This window comes from Primulina huaijiensis, chromosome 17 (assembly GCF_012295235.1).
Source record: "Primulina huaijiensis isolate GDHJ02 chromosome 17, ASM1229523v2, whole genome shotgun sequence".
Classification (NCBI taxonomy): Eukaryota; Viridiplantae; Streptophyta; class Magnoliopsida; order Lamiales; family Gesneriaceae; genus Primulina; species Primulina huaijiensis.
In genome coordinates this window covers 16,079,815-16,100,036 of record NC_133322.1, presented here as the reverse complement: position 1 = coordinate 16,100,036, position 20,222 = coordinate 16,079,815, and the positions used below count along the sequence as shown (strand labels likewise).

Here is a 20,222-nt window from a genome sequence, read left to right as displayed (position 1 = left end):
CATAAAATATGAAATTTTGTTTTTATAATTGCCTCTCACTATTTTGATATTTTCAACACCTTCTGGAAAAAATTAGGAAATCCAATTTCCTTAGTGAGTACGCAAGACTCAATTGCTAAATCATGATCTCGAATAATATCAGTTAATCATAATTTTCAAAATTTAGAGCCCACTTGCAACCCCTTACAGCCTTCACGTAATTTTGCCTCTTGTTTGAGAAGGGCTCAATAATATGATTTCTTTTTTCTTCACCAATCTAGCCTGACACATAAATGTCGAACCTTAGTCTAATGTTTCCATGAGATCCCCCAATAATATTAGCAAAAGACATGGGAGCTCCACGTAGTTCACATCAAGTATGTAAGTGGAAGTCACATCTATCCGGTGTCTAGGTCTCCCTAATAATGTGAGTCAAACACTGACCACCGGTAGCGTTCATCATGCAACCACCGTTGATAGAATATAAGGAATTAATAAACTTTGTTTTAATTTTCCTTTTAATAAGATTGATATAAATTTTGGGTATTATCGAAAATGAGGGATTTTTATTTTACAAATTTGTCTCATCATTAATTTTAAAATCTTTTACCTTTTTTGTTTGTATGCTTTCCGGATTCATGCAAATCTTGTTATTATATTAATAATATCGTACATACTGATTATTAATAATATATCACATGTATTATAAATAATAAATGATTATCTATAACGAGAGCTAACTGATCTATATGAGCCATATATGGATCCATGTCGAAAACCTAGGTAAATGCAAGGATGCAAATGCAATATTACTTAAGTTTCTAATAATTTACATGTTTTCGATCTTCAAAACTGTTGAGTATATGGGCCTATGATCTTCAAATCTTGATCTCCTGCTAAATATAATATATACATTAAATTTTCATGGCACGTTGTGATACAAATTTAGAGGATGAGAACGAGACATAAACCAGACTCACTTATAATTATAAAATAATTAAAACACAACATGTAAAATATACTAACATACACCCAACAATTTGTTTATGACTCTATTATCTTTTTACCATAAAATATCAAATATTATATAAAATCCATAATATCACATATTATCAACATATAATATATCTTATAAATTATCTCTAACCGCCATAACTAATAAGTTAAACAAACACTTTTATTTAACTTTAATTAATTTAATTTTTTGTAAACACTCTTTATTATAAATAATTAAAATCCAATTCTAATTATTTTTTATAAGAAAAATCCTTAATTTTATCAAAAAATTATTCCAAGGGTAAATTCGACCGTATTTTTTTAAAATATCAATAAATCACAAATTTTATAAAATTCAGAAAATCGGCTCGGGCCCAAAAATTCGAGCCAGTATCCCGAACTGTTCGGGCAGCTGCCCTAGGCAGAAACATTTTGTTTTGTTTTAGAAGGGTTCTGGGCGGTCGTCACTGCCCAGAAATGCAGCGGCGCCTGTGTGCAGCCGCTGTACACGCGCGCTACTCGGAACTGTTCCGTGTAGCGTGTGAAATTTTTTTTATTTAAAAAGTAAAAAAATTCTTATGTGGTTTGAAACAATTTACTCAACATGGTTTAAACAATAAAATCATACGATAGACAAAAACTAGCTCTCATACCACTATTGGAGAATTGTTTTCTCACACCAAGGCACATTGGGAGTTTAAAAATATTTGTTTCAATGTTCGCAGCGTTCATTGAACGTCATATGAATTAAAACATCCACAATGTGTTTAGAATTGTATACCTTTGTGTATTTAACGCTGTCTCCGAATATTTCGGTTTTAAGTGGATATAGCGATTCTTATAAATTCCTTCGAACAAATCTCTCTCATTTTGATCATCTTAACCTCGTCACCTAATGGCCCTCAATGAAGTCCGTAAACAGATCAAAGTGTATGCTAGTATGTAGAGCCTCTACGTTGACCCAGGTCAAAGGAATAATCGTGTAGCATAACCTCATATTATTCAACTCGATAAGTGATAACCACTTTAAGAGTAGGGCATTATCAAATGATCACCCCTCTGTATGAACGGACATCTCCATTTCCTTAACAATGAAACATTACGGTTACTTCATAGATGCTAGTCTCAAGCTCAAACGACATTTATCCTTATTTTAGGCCCTGATTTGACTAGGAACCTATTTAGAATATACCTTTAATTTATTCAAGGGCTTTTTTAATGCATATATAGATAAAGTAAATACTATAATTGGATAAAATAGTAAAATATTATTAAAATAATGATTTTTTTTACACACTCTGGACACCTACTCTAACACATATCCACATAATACTTCAAGAAGCTAGGCGGAGACAATGGATGGATTTTGTTCACCCTTGTTTAGACGCAGTAATATATCAAGTTCATGAATTCTATGCGAAATTGAAAGTTAGACATGAAAATCTACGGGTCTTGGTTCGGAGTAAGATGATGGCTTTAGATAGTCACACAATGAACACAGACTATAAGATTTCTAGTGTTGAATAGAAAGAACATGCAGACTATCTAGAGGAATATCTGGACTACGCAGAAATAATCCGTAGCCTGTGTCGTGAGGTAGCCGAATGGAGGATGAACCAGAATGATCCGGTGACATTTTCCAAATAATGTATGTTTGATTATGAAAATGCTGGTTTTCATTTGTGGCGGCTATACTGATGCCTACAAGACACACAACAAAATATGAAAAAAGACAGAGCCTCACTTGTCTTTGCCATTGTCACCAGCAAAGCAATAGATACGAGCAGAATTGTGCAAGCATCAAATTCTTATCATTATTTGAGGTAGTACCATTGGAGGCCTCCCACATCCATAAATCATCAAAAAATTATGCTAACATGCGTGTGTAACATCAGAGGATGATGAAAAGCTGCAAAAAGCTCAAGCCCCTGTTGTCATCATCTATAAAGAGCCATCAGTGACCAAAGCACAGGATCGAAGACGAAAGGAGAGGTTAGCTTTCGATTGACATGCTGCAAAGCACACAATACCACCACCTACACCCACTGCACACAAAGAACGGGAACGAAGACGACATGAGAGGTTAGCAATCAATCGACATGCCGCAAAGCACACGCCATCGCCACCTACACCAGCTGCACACATGATGATTAGCGATAGACTAGCCTTCTTGGAGCAATATGTAAGCCAACAACGACAGGAGATTGCATCATACCTCCATCGCTCTGAAAACTTTATAAAATTCACAATGGACTTCACTTTGGTGTATGTTATCATAGAGATTTCCGGTTACCAGAGGAGGAAGATGATCGCTGAAAGTCATCACCACAAGTATGTGTGTTGTCATTGTGTTTCTTGTTTTACTCGACAAAACTTTACCTAAACCAATTGGTTGATTCCCGTGTTTGTTCACATTTGCTCTTGAGTTTTTAACAAATCCGACACTCTTGAAGCTATGAGCTCTCAATATTGAAACTCCCAACACTTAGAGAACATTTATATAAACTTTGTGATTATGAATAGAATGTAAAATTATTGTGATTCCCACTTGTTGCTTAATTACATTTTAATGAACACATAGACGATTTAGGCGGTTCTTGAAATTTTTTGAGAGTACTGTTTTCATTGATCAAATTATGTCATTTGCTATAATTTTTAGCCTATGTGTGAAATGAATGTATATGTTTAGATTCACTAACATTCGTAATTCATTCATATTCTTTGGTCAAACTGTAAACCTTATATATCTTCGCTTTGAGACACATTTGAGTGATCATTATGTACGAATTGATGGTGAATTAAAAGTAGTCTAGTATAGTTCAAATCTCCTGTAGTAAATAAAAAAATATATGATATGTTCGAAGATGTAAGAGAGTGGTTGGGATAAGGTGAATTCCTAAGAAAATAGAAGAAATATGATGACGTCAAATAAAAAGGAAGTGAAAATTATTGAGGAGTGTGCAAAAAGACGATATTCAACTTCATTCCTTGCTTTGTATTCCTGTCATTTATTTTATCCAATATCTGATACATTACAATATAAGCTTGAAAGTCCTGTGAATTGAGTCATATTTATCCAAAAAAACTAGTTGAGAATACTACGACGGATTAAGTCTATGAACACTTGAGAAATGTTTTTAGTGAGGTATGGATTGTGATCAAATCATATACCCATGTCTCTTTGCATTGATATATGGTTGGATTGAAAACTTGAACATGTTTTTATCTCTAAAACAATTTCACGACTTGAGTCTGTCTTTCATTACTCTATATACTTATCATTAATTGTTGTCTTTTTATTTATTTTTTTTGCTCGGGACTAGAAATAACTTATGCTTTAGGGGATTTGTTAAGTGCAATTTTTGCACTTACATTTAATTTTCATGTTTTTACTTGAAATTATGTTAGTTCTCGAGTGGTATGATGTGTTTTTGTGTTTGTTTGTGTCGTTTGAAGGAATTTAGGTAACAATCAATTTTAATGATGAAAGTGGAGTGGAAAGAGACGTAAGGAAGTCAAGGAGGCACCGGGGGACGAAGGAAAGAAAGAAAAGTCAGCAAGCATTGTTCACCCACATTGAAAACCTGAGCATGTTTTGATTGGTGTCGTTTTTGCGTGTTTTTATTGTGTCATTTCGTCACATTCATGCACGTGTCGTGAGTTTTTTGTAATTTTAGTTAGTTTTATTACATATTAGGAATAAATATTGTTAAGAGCATTTTAAAGTTCAAAGAATTTTTAAAGAGTTTCACCTGCTCTAAACTTATACCTTCAAAGATAACTAATGTTGATAAGTAGAAGAAGAGATAATTAAGTTTTCTCTAATTGAAACTAAACACCTTTATTCATAGGGTAGAAGGATTAATACATAAAAGAAAGATTATAATCAAATCAAAGATTTAAATATCATCTATATGTAATATAATAATGATAATAATATTAGTAGTATATTTTTTAATTTTTCATCATATTACAGAGCCAATAAGACCTAACTCACTCTAACTAGTAACTCAAATGGACTAACTCGTTTTGGCTCACTTCCAAATGAATTGCTAAAATCGTAACTCAATCTACCTTTTTTGTACTGAGGGTTGAGTAGGTCTCTTGTGAGACGGTCTCACGAATCTTTATTTGTGAGACGTGTCAACCCTACCGATATTCACAATAAAAAGTAATATTCTTAGTATAAAAAGTAATAATTTTTCATGGATTACCCAAATAAGAGATACATCTCACAAAATAAGACCCGTGAACCGTCGCATAGCCTTGAGGGTTTGGTCAACTCAACATGTCTAACATGTGACAACTCTGACCGAAATTAGTTATCTTATGCCACTCATGTTTTCTATGTAATATATATATATATATATAGATATATATATATAGCTGACATGAGGTAATCAATCGGAGAGTGTAGTAACCCGACCCAAATGCTCAAGTCTCAACCCATATACCCACGTTGGTCTTTGGACAACAATATGGCTAGAAATTGAAATACATCGATTTGTGAAATGGAGTAGTTCTTCATGCTATTTCAACAAGCTAAGTTACATTGCTATCAAATCATTTTCAAATCCGATTCCAACAAAAGTCCCCCAAGTGGTTAAACTGGTTCTAAGTAAATTCACAAGACATTCCTCAAAACAAGCCAACTGTATAACCAAGAATTTTCAAAATTTGTATGACAAACTTTAGACTAATGAAACTTTCACCCTCTGGTGAACGTTAAATAGATGATAATTTGAAATCTTTCTTCAAATTGATTTATACTTGATCGGGCTGAAGAATGGACATAGTAGGAAATGGAGGTGAAGACTGAAATTTTGTTAATGGATTTTTTTTTTAATATGAAAAATTTTATGAACTGGAAATGGAAGAATAAGGTTGCGAACCAATATCTAAAACAAAGAGATTTTAACGTAACAGTTGCGGGTTCTATTGTCATAAAAAAAACTAAAACAAAGAGATTGTAATTTAATAATCACCTAAAATGTAATTTAATATTCACCTAAACTTGCAATTGTTGTTTTACACTACTTGCTGTCCTCGGGTCTCTAATTGACATTAACCCGACAGCTGAAACATGAAATACACATTAAAATGTCATACATAGAAACATACAAAATGGATAAATTTTGTCCCTAGTGACCTTACAACAGCAACAAGCAAAAGTTACACGGATGCAAATCACACAATTCATAAACATACTTCCCATTGTAACCGATGACGTTTAAAGAAAAGTTGAAATGTCTTCCGGGGGTTCGATCCAGATGCTCTCGAAAGGGTCTTGTTCCCCCCAATCGTAACACTGCTTTCGGGGATAATACCTACCTTTGTCGAGCGAATAAGAAACACAGCGTTTCCCATAAAACCGAACCTTCGAGAAATAAACATTATTCCTCAGACTTCCAAGAAGATCTATCCTAGCATGGGAAGATAAAAAATTTGCAAAAAGTGTCATCCCTCCTAAAGTTTCCATCTCAACCCACTCTTTATTCGCCTGGTCTAGCTTATATATGACGGGATTTACAGCCGAGCAAGTGTATATAGCGAAGATATCTCCATTGTGTTCCGCCATAAATTTGCCTTTCCACCAGTTCTTGACAAAAAAATTTTCCGGGCATTTAGGTGGAGGCACAGTATGGACTGCCCAAGTATTCTTCTCAGGGCTATAAACCCCTAGCCAACCAGTAAGACTCAAACAATAGAAAAGACCCTTGCAAAAGACGAGCTTATTCCAAACACTACTAACGAATGGCAGTCGGTTTTGGTAATTTACAGTATTCCACTCAGTTGCTCGAGGATTACACGTACTAACCGCAACAACAGTTGGGCTGACATGTTTTACCGTAAAAAGGACACAGCTGGGACACGTTGGGGCGGCAGAAAAAGCAACTATTTGGTAAGTTAGTTCTAATCTAGGCAATTTGATTATCTCCCGAGTATAAGGGCAGAAAAAGAACACTCGGTGAGTTCTAGGCTTGTAGAGAAGTAGCCAACCATCCTTAGCATAGCAAATCCTAGAGGTACGTAGCTCTGGCAACTCAAGCCAGTATGTCTTGCGTCGAGAAGGGTCATAGAATTCATACAAATCCCCAAATTTGGGAAAGAACATAAGCCAGGGAGGCTTATTTGTTATTCTGATAGAGATCGCAACAGCAAGCCATCTTTTGCAAACAGCAGAAGCACGAACATTATCTCTCAAGGATAATTGAGAAAGAATCAGTTCCAAAAGCTCTGTCGGAAGCTCAGATTGTGAATATTGTTCATATGGCTGCTCTCTTGAAACTCGTCGGCTGCCTTTAATTGTTTCAGTTAATCTACATACATGAAATGAAATAAGTTCCAACATAATGAAATTAGAAGGGTGAAGAAGACATTTTTCAATTTTTTTAGCAGTTTCTGATCTTATTTGATATTTTCAACCATTCCTAATCTAAGTGGACCTCTGAATATGATTTTAACTCAAAAATGAAATTCTGATCACCAGCTTTGATGCTCTTCGAGGTCCACAAATAAAGAATGCTACTCAGTGAATAGAGACATGACAGTGAATAGAGACATGACAATGAAAAATGAATAAAACACAAAAAAAAATATTGAAAAATCCAAAAATCATCAGGAGACGCAAATTTTTCTCAAGAATATTTCTATTTGAAGGTTGAATCACCTCTTAGCAGGGCCCAGAAAACAAATGTCAATAAATACCAATTTGAATGATAAGTCGAATTTTATCATTGTACATCTCATATCAAGAATCTGTACATCAAAATGCGATCAATCTTTGCTTATATTGAATCTAACAGGGAACTCGGGTAACATATTGAATCTAACAGCCTGGATATATTCAAACACCCACAAAACAGGATGGGAAGAAATTTAGGCTAACCATTCTGTTACAGCTGTCAGTTTTCCAAACAAAATCCGTTTTCCACCTATTTAAGGGGTTCCATTTGTCCAACCCAAAACAAAATGATCTTGAACAGACAAGGGCAATATGCCCATTTACCTAAAACAGCAACATGCACTTCACTGCATTTCTATCATGAAGAACAATGGCTTAAACACATAATTTTTCTTATACAAGCAAGTAGAATCAAATGGGTCACAAGATTTGAATACCCATTTGATACAAGGTATTGAATTCTACAAAAAATAAAAATATGAATCCCTTTAAATCGCACAACAATTCAATGGATCCGTAACAAAACAAAACCCAATATCTCATAGGGTATAGGAAGAATTTCTTGCTAAATTAAAGAACTCCATAATCCACTCAACCTCATTTCCTCAAGAACCTAAATCTAACAGCATATAATCATAATTTACAAACAATTAACGGCCCACGAGATATCTAAGTGAAATAAATTCAATCTCGAGTACTCAATTACGATCATAATGATTAAATCTCGGTAAAGGTAGTAAACAAATGAGGCTTTCATCTACTGAAGAATAACATCAAAACAACATGAATTCATTATTTTAACTAAACAAAAAACTGGCAATATCAAACAAAGAAATTTACGATTTCAACTTTTTCTTCCTTCTACCAGCCATTATCAGGAGAACCCAGATGGAACTTCGACAGAATAACACTTTCCAATCGGTGTGCGAAAAAAGGGGTATAGGAGGAGGGGTGCGAAATGAAATGAGGGTAAAAAAGAGGAGAATGATTGGTGTCAGAGCGTGAGAGTGCTACCAAAAACCCCTTACCTAAACACGTGTGGCTGTTGGGGTGGTGTCCTATTTGGTGCGACGGTGGCATATTGTTTTATATAATCCGCCAACTGATGGCCGCCACGTGGAAAACGAAATGTTATTTTATTCAAGAATTTACGGTTTTTTTAGGGGAAAATTTCCGTTTTTCTACAAACAAGCAGCGTCGTCTTACAATGTTCTAAAAAGCTAATTGCGTTTAATCTCACTCCAGATTTAATATTCTCAAACTCGATGAATTTTAGTGCACAAAATTTTATTTATTTTTCTGAATTAATATGTTTTTATAAATATATATAAGTAAAAAATAATGAATATAAATATCGTATACTAATTGATAATTAATTGATGATTAGCTTATTTTTATTATATTATTGTAACGTCCGAAAAACCAACCTATGTAAATCACATGCATGCAAATTATTTTAATTGTTTAATTGTATTATCTAATTGATTTTAAATGTTTACATGATATTTATTAAATGATCAAAGATATGATTGCATGATTAATTGATTATATGATATGATTTCATGAAATTGAAGGATTTTACCCGAATATTCGATAATAAGCAAGGAAAAAGAGAACGGCGACGACCAAGACAATAATATTTATTTTTCCGTAAATATTTGCAAGGCTTCTTAATAAGATTAAAAATGATTTAATTTTTCTAAAAATATTAGAGTTCGAATTATTTTACGAGTCGAGCTCGATTTTTCCCGGGAACCCATTTTTTGGCAAACAAAGAGTTTTTAAAAGATCAAAAAATTATTTTTGACAAACTAATTGAAATGTCTACTTATTCGTTTTCTTAAAACGTGCTAAATTTTATATATATATATATATTCGGTCTATACATATACATATACATATACAAAAATACCTTTGTACCATTTTTAAAATAAACCTCCAACTAGTACTTGAAAATCAAAAGGAAAATTAGTCAAAACAAGAAATCGTAAATCGTTTTACCAACCTAAAAAACAATAAATGTTGAAAAGAGTAGCTCATACTAAACCTCTCAAAATCTCTCAAAAAGCATAAATAATATGTCGTAAAAATCTTTAACTTAAAATCATAAACTTAAATGCGGAAATAGAAGCGCTGGTCCTCGGGTTATGTGCACCGACAGTCCAGCAAGTCACTCGTCAAGACCTCCAATATCATAGTTATTTATATCACCTGCATCATACACACCTAGTGAGTCTAAAAACTCAACACGTCCTATCTTTGATAACAAGTAGTACGTAATACAGTTAACACATAACAGTGAAAAATACTCGTACTTAAAATATCATTTTCTTAATAATGCATTAACTTTAAACTTAAACATTTTCAAAAAAACATAAACATATCACATAAACATATTCATATTCATATCCATATCCATTTTCATATTCATATTCGTGTTTGCTGAATTCAGATCGTGATTGTGACTCGTATTCTTGATCGTATTAGGTGATGGATCCATCTTAAGAAAACCATAGTAATGGGCGGCGAGGGACACCAGCAACACTCTCACCGGTCAATTGGGCCCTGGCCTACGTATTAACATATTTGTGTTCGTATTCGTATTCGTATCCGTATCCAAGGAAACACGATCGTCGGGCTCCCACGGGGACCATAACCATCACGATATTTCCAACATGTAGTAGTCACAATCCCTTCACATCCTTCAACATGTTATCAACACAAAATAAAAATCATGCATATACATACCATTTTATTTTTGAAACCAAGCATACAACGTATCTTTTAAATGTCCAATTTAAACTTAATAATTCATGAACATCTAAAAATCATATTTCAACATATAAAAATTCATAAACATGTTACATAATCATATTAGCATATAAAACAGCAAATAGGGCACTGCCATGACGTTTACTAATTTTCCTGTGTAAAAAGACCGTTTTACCCCTGGACGTGACATTTTACGTTTTTGACGTTTTCTTGAATTTCTTGACTCTAGCATGTCCCAAATAATTATTTAATCCTTAATTAAAATTCTCATAATTTTATTTAGCTTAAAAACTAGGCTTTTTAATTAATTCGTGATTAATCATTTTGAAGGCGTTTTAATTCCGAAAAATCCCAGACTTTAATATAAAATTCTTAAATTCTAAATTTAGTCTTTTTATATTGTTTTAGCCCCCATGAACCATGACTCGACCCCCCGTGAGCTGTTTTTTGATTTATTTTATTTTAGAAACCCTAATATGACACATAAACTTCGACCCCGAGCCATCTTCCGATTTTCTCGAGTCACCCCCGAACCGTGTTAAACCAAACTCTGACCCACACCCTAAACCACCATATTGGACCCTAGGAACCCATGGACCAAGCCCCCGGACTCGAACCGAAGCTCCCCAACCAAGCACCTATGCTGACCGAGAAACCCTAAGTGCATGACCCTTACGTTTTTGTGTCTAGGACCCTAGCCGACCGAGCCAGTTTTGCACTCTCCTAGGACCCTAAAGTCTCACTCAAACCAAGCCAGGCCCCCTGGACCGAGCCCACAAGCCTGCGCGAAAACGCTGAACTTGCGCGCCCCTCCCTCGCGTCTCTCGGGTAGGAGTCCTTGCTGCCAAAGACTCCTCCCAAGCTCCTTAGCTCGAGTCCTAGCATGGCTAGGACTCTTCCCTGGACCCTCCTATGACCTTGGCTAGCCCTGGACAGAAGCCATGACCAAGCCAAGCCGTGATGACACAAAACCGAACCGTGTATCCCATGACAGCAACCTGTGCACCAGCTTGAGTCTTGTGGCTCGTGTGTGGTGTGTAGGTGACATTTTAGGAGTCTTAATTTACGTAGAACAGTGCTTGATCAATACCTACATCATGGCAGCCCTCATAGCATACAAAAACATGAATTTGAGAATCAAAACCTTGCTTGAAATTCCATGTTACATACCAAAAACGAAAATACAAATAGGTGGCACTTGTTTTTCCATGTTTTCATGCATAAAATAATATGGTGTGATGATGTAGTGAAGGAAAGAATAAGCGTGCTTTTGCGTATTTAACGCACGATTAATTGTTGACGATGACGAAGAACGGAGCAAGATCTTGGCTTTGAATTCCCTTGAGTTCCACCGATTTTTTTTTTAAAATTGATGATGGTGTGTGCCGTGTGTTTTCGTGGCTAGGGTGGAGGGCAACTTTCAGAATTGTGGCCGTGTAGTTTTGTAGGGTTTTAGGAGATTTAACATATATTATATACTAATTAATCACTAACAAGGCTTTAGGCCTATTAAGCCAACAATTTGGGCCCATTAGTATTAATTAGGATCTAATTAGAATATTAAAAATAGTTTTGGTAAATATAGTTTGTAAATTAAATAGCCGGGTTGCTAAAAAGTTCTTATTTTTGTTGAAAAACCAACACCGATAAAATTTACGTCCCGGTGTATAAATTCACCTCAAAACCCCCTTATTTTCAAAATATGAAAAAGCATCGCCTTTAATTAAAATAATTAAAAACAATTATTTAATAAAATCATTTTCTATTTTTCAGCTCTCGGTATCCGTTCTTCGATCGCAACTTGAATATCCTTTAAAAATACAGTTTTATGAAAAATGACAATTAAATCATATTAACACAAAATCATGCATGACACAATAATTTAGCAATTAAGTCAATTAATTACTCTTTTTTCAAAATTCCTAGATTTGCATGCAGTTGGGTTACATCGTCTTAATTTTGGACCTTACAATTCCTCCCCCCTTAAATTAAATTTCGTCCTCGAAATTAGAACTTACCGAATAAGTCTGGATAGCGACTCTTCAAGTCCCTCTCGGTTTCCCAGGTAGCTTCTTCTTCTGAGTGATTCAGCCACTTGACTTTGACCATTGGAATGACTTTATTTCGTAATCTTCTTTCTTGCCTTGCTAAGATCTGAACGGGTCTTTCTTCATATGTCATATTTGGAGTTAATTGAAGAGGTTCATAATTTAGTACATGTGACGGGTTCGATATGTACTTCCGCAGCATCGAAATATGGAACACATTATGAACTCCCGAAAGTGTTGGTGGCAATGTCACTCTGTAAGTTAGTGTCCCAATCCTCTCCAAAATCTCAAATGGTCCAATAAATCTTGGACTTAGCTTGCTCTTTTTCCCAAAACGCATAACACCCTTCATAGGCGCTATTTTCACAAATACATGATCGCTCACTGCGAACTCCAAGTCCCTCCGTCGCTTGTCTGCATAACTCTTTTGTCGGCTTTGCGCCGTCGAATTTTGACTATAAGCTCGGTAGTCTCTTCAATCACGTTTGGACCAATCTCTCTTCTTTCACCCACTTCGTCCCAATGAATAGGAGATCTACATTTCCTTCCATAAAGTGCCTCAAAAGGAGCCATCCCGATTGATGATTGATAGCTATTATTGTAGGTGAACTCCACTAGAGGTAATTTTGGTTCTCAACTGCCTTGGAAATCAATAACACATGCTCGAAGTAGATCTTCCAAAATCTGTATAACTCTTTCTGATTGTCCGTCGGTTTGAGGATGAAATGCTGTACTGAATAATAACTTGGTCCCCATCGCTGCATGTAAACTCTTCCAAAAAGATGACGCGAACCTCAGATCTCTGTCAGACACAATAGATACAGGAATCCCATGTAGACGTACTATCTCCCGAATATATAAGTCGGCGTACTGAATCATGGTAAAATTCGTCTTAATAGGTAGAAAATGCGCTGATTTCGTAAGACGATCAACTATCACCCAAATGGGATTGAATCCCTTAACTGTCTTTGGCAATCCCACAACAAAGTCCATGGTGATATTTTCCCATTTCCACTCGGGAATAGGGAGTGGCTTCAATTTCCCCGCTGGTCTTTGATGCTCTGCTTTAACTTGTTGGCAAGTCAAACACTCAGATACAAACTTCAGAATGTCCCTCTTCATGCCTGGCCACCAATATAGCAACTGCAAATCTTTGTACATTTTCGTGCTACTCGGGTGAATGGAATATGGTGTGTCATGAGCTTCCTTCATAATAAGGTTTCTCAAAGAATCGTCACTAGGAACCCATAACCGATCTCGATAATGAACTATACCATCCACCTCTGAATATAATTTCCGACCCTTGGCTTCATTTCTGGCTCTCCACTTTTGCAATTGCTCATCGGTAGGCCGTCCATCACAAATTCTGTCTCTCAAAGTCGACTGTATTGATAATGTGGCAAGATTAGGGGCCTCGCCCCTAGCATAGACTGTAAGCTCAAACCGCTGTATCTCGGACTGCAACGGTCTTTGAAGTGATAATTGAGTGATAACTGCTATTTTCCTACTCAGTGCGTCTGCCACAACATTAGCTTTCCCCGGATGATAGCTAATCTCACAGTCGTAGTCCTTTACTAACTCAAGCTATCTGCGTTGTCTCATGTTCAGTTCCTTTTGGGTGAAGAAGTATTTCAGACTTTTATGATCGGTGAATATTTTGCACTTCTCCCCATAAAGGTAGTGTCTCCAAATTTTCAATGCAAAAACTACTGCTGCAAGCTCAAGATCATGAGTAGTGTAGTTTTTCTCGTGAATTTTCAACTGTCTCGACGCATAGGCTATAACTCGGTCATTTTGCATCATAACTGCGCCCAAACCAAGTTTAGAAGGGTCGGTAAATGGAACATACTCCTCTTGCCTTGATGGCATAGATAACACGGGTGCTGATATCAAGGCTTTCTTCAATTTTTTCAAAACTGTCTTGACACTCGGATCCTCAAATAAACTTTGCATTCTTCTTTGTCAAGGATGTCAATGGTACTGCAATGGATGATAATCCTTTGATGAATTTGCGATAATAGCCAGCTAGTCCCAAGAAACTGCGAATCTCGGTAACACTATTCGGTACTTGCCACTCTTTCACTACCTCGACTTTGCTTGGATCAACTTCAACGCCGTTGATGAAACTTAAAATTAATAATTTATTATATGTTAAAACCTATATTTTAAAATTTAAGTTTCATTAAAATTATAAAATTATGTTATTTTAGTATTGTGTGTTTATATTTAAATGTCTTACTAAATATGTTTTATTTTCAGGTTTTCTACGTGTTGGTAAAATAATGATAACTCAAGCTAGAAATTTCAAATGGAGGTGATTCAAACATTTTTGAAATTCTTGAGAAATTTTCTACAACTTTACAGAAGACATCATTGCCTAAAAAGTTGGTTAAGATGATCAAATTGTGAAAATATCAAAAAGAAGACAAATTTACTTTCACCATGACCAGCATATAGTAAAAAAATCATAACTATTTTAATATTTAACCAAATGAGGTGAACCAAGTGGCCAAATTCATCTACAGACAATTCTCCAAATGTTTGTTGTTTTGAGCTGAGTCAAATTCGGTGATTAAAGTCATGGAACAAAGCATTGAAAGAAGAGACATGAAATTGAAGTTGGAGGAGACAAAGACTACTATTACAACTACATGACATTAATAAAATTTTTGACCATTTCTCTCATTTGGCCTATAAATAGAAGCCTTGTGCTAGCTTTAGAATCATTATATCTCATTGTAAAATATAGTGTGAGTGTGTATAAAAGTTTTAAGTTCCAATATATTTTTCATTTTCCAAATTATGAGTGATGTTTTTAGTGTTGATCAAAAGTATGTTCATGGAAAGCTAAATCTATTATGTCAAGGTGAAGAGGATGAATTCTTGGTGAAGTTAGATTGTTTATATTTTGTATATTCTTTATTTATTTCTTTTCATTTTGCTAATTTCTTTTTTATTGTTGGTATAAAATTTAATTATTTGTTGTTATCAATTTACATCAAATGCTTGATACCATTGAAGTGGTTATCTTGATTTGTTGTTTAATTTTGAAACAATAAATATTTCATCAATTATTATTGTTATATTATACATATATATATATATATATAATTATATCATATATTTCATTTAGACGATAGCGTGGTTTTGTCTGTTGTTCTAAATGAAATATAATGATTTAATTTTACATTTATTTTATGCAGTTATATATTTATATAGTTATATATATAATCATAGGTACCATATATAAAATATCGGTGAATTGGTATTTTCTATAGTGGGAATTATATTATATTAGGTGTGTGTTTAAATATTTAATTTTCTTGGAACCATTATTTATGGTGGTTTCTTTTGTTTTACTTTTAGTTAAACAATATTGCATAAACCAAGAACAAATCCTCAAGCCTTGACAAAATTTATAATTTGTAAACTTCGTTCTTGCATTTGGTAATATCTAAATTAATAAATTTAAACTTAAAATAACCTCTATGTGGATCGATCTCGTACTTACGAAATATATTACTTGCAGACAACCTACACTTGGGTGAATTATAATTTAAGTAGTAGCAAGTTTTTGGCGCCGTTGCCGGGGATGTATAAATTAAGTTTATATTTGTTAATTATGTTTTATTTATAAGTATTGTGTTGTTTTTTTGTATGAGTATTTGGAGTCGAAAAAAAAGTGGTAGACTTATTCGAGTATCTGAAAATAATTTAAACATGGATGATAATTCAAATAATCAAGATAATGATAAAAATAATAACAATAATAATAATAATAATAATAATAATAATAATAATAATAATGATAATCAAGAACTTGATCAATTAAGAACACTTAGGCACCATATGAACCCTATTAGAACTAGTGCCCCATCTTGTTTCGTTTTTCCTCCTGATGCATCTAATTTCAACTTTAAACCTCAAATTATTCAACTTTTACCAAATTTTCATGGCTTAGATTCTGAAAATCCATATTTACATCTAAGAGAATTTGAGGAAGTTTGTAACACTTATAATGATCAAAATTGTAGCATGGATATAGTTCGATTAAAGCTTTTCCCTTTTTCTTTAAAAGATAAAGCTAAAACATGGCTACAAAATTTGAGATCAAGTTCAATAAGATCATGGGAAGAAATGCAACAACAATTTCTCAAAAAGTTTTTTTTCTTTCCCATAGAACAAACTCTTTTAAAAGACAAATTACTATTTTTTCTCAAAAACAAGGTGAAACATTTTATCAATGTTGGGATAGATATACAGAATTACTTAATACATGCCCACATCATGGTTTTGAAACATAGAGAATAGTTTCTCACTTTTATGAAGGTCTAATACCTAAAGATAGGCAAATGATAGAATTCATGTGTAATGGAACTTTTGAAGATAAAAACCCAAATGAAGCTATGGAGTATTTGGATTCATTAGCAGAAAATGCTCAAAATTGGTATAATATAGGCACAATAGAACCACTAACAACTAAAATCAATAATTCAACAAATGGGGGTTGTATCTATAATCTTAAAGATGATATAGATATTCAAGCTAAACTTGCATCTTTAGCAAGAAAAATTGAGTCATTAGAAATGAAAAGAGTGGTCAATTAAAAAGTATTTAAGAAATTGTTTGTCATATATGTGATACACAAGATCATACTACAAAAGATTGTCCAACATTACCTTCATTTAAAAAATGTCTCCATGAACAAGCAAATTATGTTAACAATTATAAAAAACCAATACTAGATCCTTTTTCAACATCATATAATCCTGGATGGAAAAATCATCCTAATTTTAGTTGGAGGAATGATAATAATGCATAACCCTCACAACAATATTTTCAAAATAACCAAAATCATCAAGGTTATATTTCTTATGTTACACATCCAAGTAAAAACTTTGAAGATGTAATTCATGCATTTATCCAAAAGCAAGAATCTATCAATATTCAAAACAGTAAATCTATGACTGATTTGAAAGAAACTCTTGCAAAATTTGCATATGCAATTAATATTCATGAAAAAGGAAAATTTCTATCTCAACCTCAACCTAATCCTAAAAATCAAAATCAAGAATTAAAAAATGAAAAAATTGATCAAATAAAATCTGTTATTACCCTTAGAAGTGGTAAAATAGTTAATGATCTATATAGTAATGAAAACAAGGATCATTTAAAATCAAAGAGTAAGGATGATAATCCTGATACTTTTGAGAATGATGATACCTTAAATTCTAAAAATAATATGTTGAATGATAAATCATCTGAAATAGTAAATGAATCAAATAAACCTCCACCATTTCCTCATGCATTAACAAATCATAAAAAACAAAAAAATTGATTCTGATATCTATGAAGTGTTTAAACAAGTAAAGATAAATATTTCATTATTAGATGCTATTAAACAAGTACCTTCATATGCAAAATTTTTAAAAGACTTATGTGCTGTGAAGAGAAAATTGCATGTGAAGAAGAAAGCATTCTTGGCTGAACAAGTAAGTTCTATTCTTCAAAATAATTCTAGTTTAAAATATAAAGATCCTGGTCGTCCAACAATTTCATGTATTATTGGAGAAAATAAAATTAAAAAAGCTTTGTTAGATTTGGGAGCAAGTGTGAATTTACTTCCTTATTCAGTTTATGAAAAACTTAATTTAGGAGAATTAAAACCCACTTCTGTTACTCTCTTACTGGCGGATAGGTCAATCAAAATACCTAGAGGTATTGTAGAAGATGTGTTGGTTCAAGTTGATAAATTCATATATCCTGTAGATTTTATTGTTTTGGATACACAACCAATAGAAGTACATAATGAAATTCCAGTAATATTGGGACGACCATTTCTAGCAACTTCAAATGCTTTAATTAATTGTCGAAATGGAATAATGAAATTGTCTTTTGGAAATATGACTCTAGAACTTAATGTGTTCAATTTATGTAAACAACCAAGTATTAATGAAAATGAATATGATAATGAAATTGAAACAATTGTGGAAGAAAATATACAAGAAGAAAACTTAAATCAACAATCTGAAGTTTTTTCAATAGAAAGTTTTGAGTCTGAAAATAATTTTAAAGAAGATGATAATACAAAACTTGAATTAAAAGTTTTACCATTCGAATTGAAATATGTATTTCTTGGTGAAAATAAAACATTTCCTGTTGTAATTTCTTCCACTCTTCTACCAAATCAAGAAGAAGATTTAATTAAATTACTTAAAAAATATAAAAATGCAATTGGATGGACTTTGAAAGATATAAAAGGTATAAATCCTTTAATTTGCACACATAAAATTCATTTGGAAGAAAATGCTAAAACATATCAACAACCACAAAGAAGGTTAAATCCACATATGAAAGAAGTTGTTAAGAATGAAGTATTAAAACTATTAGACGCTGGAATTATCTATCCAATCTCAGATAGTAAATGGGTAAGTCCAACACAAGTAGTACCTAAAAAGTCAGGCATCACTGTTATAAAAAATGAAAAGGGAGAGTTATTACAAGCTAGGATTCCATCTAGTTGGCGTATGTGTATTGATTATAGAAAATTAAATGATGCAACTAGAAAAGATCATTTCCCACTACCATTTTTAGATCAAATTCTAGAAAAAGTAGCAGGAAATTCTTATTACTGTTTTCTTGATGGGTATTCGGGGTATTATCAAATACCTATATCATTAGAAGATCAAGAAAAAACTACTTTCACTTGTCCTTTCGGAACTTTTGCATTTAAAAGAATGCCATTTGGTTTATGTAATGCTCCGGCTACTTTTCAAAGATGCATGTTAAGTATTTTCAGTGATATGATTGAAGAATTTGTAGAAGTTTTTATGGATGATATAACTGTTTTTGGAATCTCATTTGAAAATTGTCTTAAAAACCTAGAAGAAGTATTAAAACGATGTGAAGAAGAAAATCTTGTTTTAAATTGGGAAAAATGTCATTATATGGTTAAATCTGGGATTGTGTTAGGTCATGTGATATCTGAAAAAGGAATTGAAGTTGATAAAGCCAAAGTTGATGTTATTGCTAATTTAACATCACCAAAAACGGTCAAAGAAGTTCGATCATTCTTGGGTCATGCAGGTTTTTACAGAAGGTTTATAAAAAATTTCAGCATAATATCTAAACCAATTTCGAATATTTTAACAAAAGATACACAATTTGAATAGACTCAAAAATGTGAAAATGCTTTTAAAAAAATAATTAATCTTTTAATTACATCACCTATTTTACAACCTCCAGATTGGTAATTACCATTTGAATTAATGTGTGATCCAAGTGATTATGCTATAGGAGCTGTGTTAGAACAGAGAAAAGAAGGAAAACCGTATGCAATCTATTATGCTAGTAGAACCTTAAATAGTGCCCAAATAAATTATTCAACTAATGAAAAAGAATTACTTTCAGTAGTATTTGCATTAGATAAGTTTCGATCTTATTTAATTGGTTCTACTACTATTGTGTACACTGATCATTCTGCCGAAAAATATTTATCAAATAAACAAGATGCTAAGCCAAGATTAATACGGTGGATTTTATTGTTACAAGAATTTGAGATTATAATTAAAGATAAAAAAGGAAAAGAAAATGTCGTAGCCGATCATTTATCTAGAATAATGACTGAATCATCTCATAATGAAATACCAATAAATGAAAATTTTCCAGATGATCAGTTGTTTTATGCTACTATTATGCCCTGGTTTGCTAACATTGTAAATTTTATTGTGACAAATAAAATG

At 33.1% G+C, this 20,222-nt stretch overlaps 1 protein-coding gene and 1 non-coding gene across 2 annotated transcripts; both read right to left on the bottom strand.

The window, feature by feature from the left end:
- Positions 1-5,950: 5,950 nt before the first annotated feature.
- On the bottom strand, positions 5,951-8,686 carry LOC140963443 (F-box/kelch-repeat protein At1g57790-like). The gene is made up of 2 exons (XM_073422773.1): positions 8,501-8,686; positions 5,951-7,295 (listed from the first exon to the last, which is right to left on the bottom strand). The coding sequence occupies exons 1-2, from the start codon at positions 8,530-8,532 to the stop codon at positions 6,206-6,208; spliced, it is 1,122 nt and encodes a 373-aa protein (XP_073278874.1). The 5' UTR covers positions 8,533-8,686; the 3' UTR covers positions 5,951-6,205.
- Positions 8,687-16,663: 7,977 nt separating this feature from the next.
- LOC140963692 (small nucleolar RNA R71) lies at positions 16,664-16,774 on the bottom strand. The gene has a single exon (XR_012172738.1). It is a non-coding gene; the product is annotated as a small nucleolar RNA R71 (small nucleolar RNA).
- Positions 16,775-20,222: the final 3,448 nt, after the last annotated feature.